Here is a 968-nt window from a genome sequence, read left to right on the forward strand (position 1 = left end):
GGGGCGCGCGGGCTCGTCGCCTGCGGCGGGCACGACGCGCGCCGCCGCCACGAGCTGTGGCGGCGCGTCGCGCGTCGCGAGGCCGAGCTCGACGAGCTGCGCGACGTACGTGGCGAGGCGCGCGCGGTGCGCGCTCTTGCGCAGGAGCCCCAGCGGCTTGGCGACGTGCGCGGGGACGTCCTGGACACGCACGGACGCGCCCGCCTGTGTCACGGCGCGCACCACCGGCGCCGAGCGCAGGCGCACCGGGACCAGCGCGACAAACGTGCGCAGGGGGCACTGTGTCACGAACCAATCGAGCGAGATCACGCGCGGCGCGTCCGCGCCGGCCGCGTCCCACGCCGCGCCGTGGAAGAGCGCGAGTCGCGCGGCGGCGCCGTGCGCGAACCCGTAGTACTGGCGCAGCAGCAGCGAGTGCTTCGCGAACGCGTGCTGCGTCGCCGGGTCGTCGAGCGGGTCGTCGTGGCCGTACGCGACCGGCGTCGAGACGGACCAGGGCGCGACGGCCGGCAGGGCCGGGCCGGCGAGGCCCGCGTGCTCGGCGGACACGTCGCCCCATGCGGTGCTCCCGCGCGCGTCGGGCGCGTCGAGCGCGCGCCGCACGGCCGCGGCGAGCTGCTCGGGCGGCAGCGACGTCAGGTGCACGACCGTGCGGGGGCGCTGCAGGTCGTCGCTGCGCGGCACCTTGATCGCCTGCACGAGCCCGCGCTGCACGGCATGCTCGATGGCCTTGGCCCGTGTCGCGCGGTCCGACAGGTCGCTGCTGGCGCTGCCCTCGTGCTCGAGCCACGCCTTCGTGCGGCGCGAGATCTCGGCCTCGTCCAGCGCGCCGCCGGCCGACGCCAGGACCTGCGCCAGGAGGGAGCTGCGCTGGAACGAGCTCAGGTTCGCGCGTGCCTCGGCGCGGGGGAGCGCCGGCTCGTACGCCTGCCAAGCGTCGTCGCGCGCGGCCTCGGCGGGCTGGGGCG

At 77.6% G+C, this 968-nt stretch overlaps 1 pseudogene across 1 annotated transcript; it reads right to left on the reverse strand.

Moving 5' to 3' along the window:
• Window positions 1–30: 30 nt before the first annotated feature.
• On the reverse strand, window positions 31–927 carry MSY001_3516 (annotated as a pseudogene). The gene has a single exon. A coding segment is annotated over exon 1 (897 nt).
• Between the last annotated feature and the right edge of the window lie 41 nt (window positions 928–968).

Source organism: Malassezia sympodialis, genomic scaffold (genome assembly GCF_000349305.1).
Source record: "Malassezia sympodialis ATCC 42132 genomic scaffold, msy_sf_55, whole genome shotgun sequence".
NCBI classification, from domain to species: Eukaryota; Fungi; Basidiomycota; class Malasseziomycetes; order Malasseziales; family Malasseziaceae; genus Malassezia; species Malassezia sympodialis.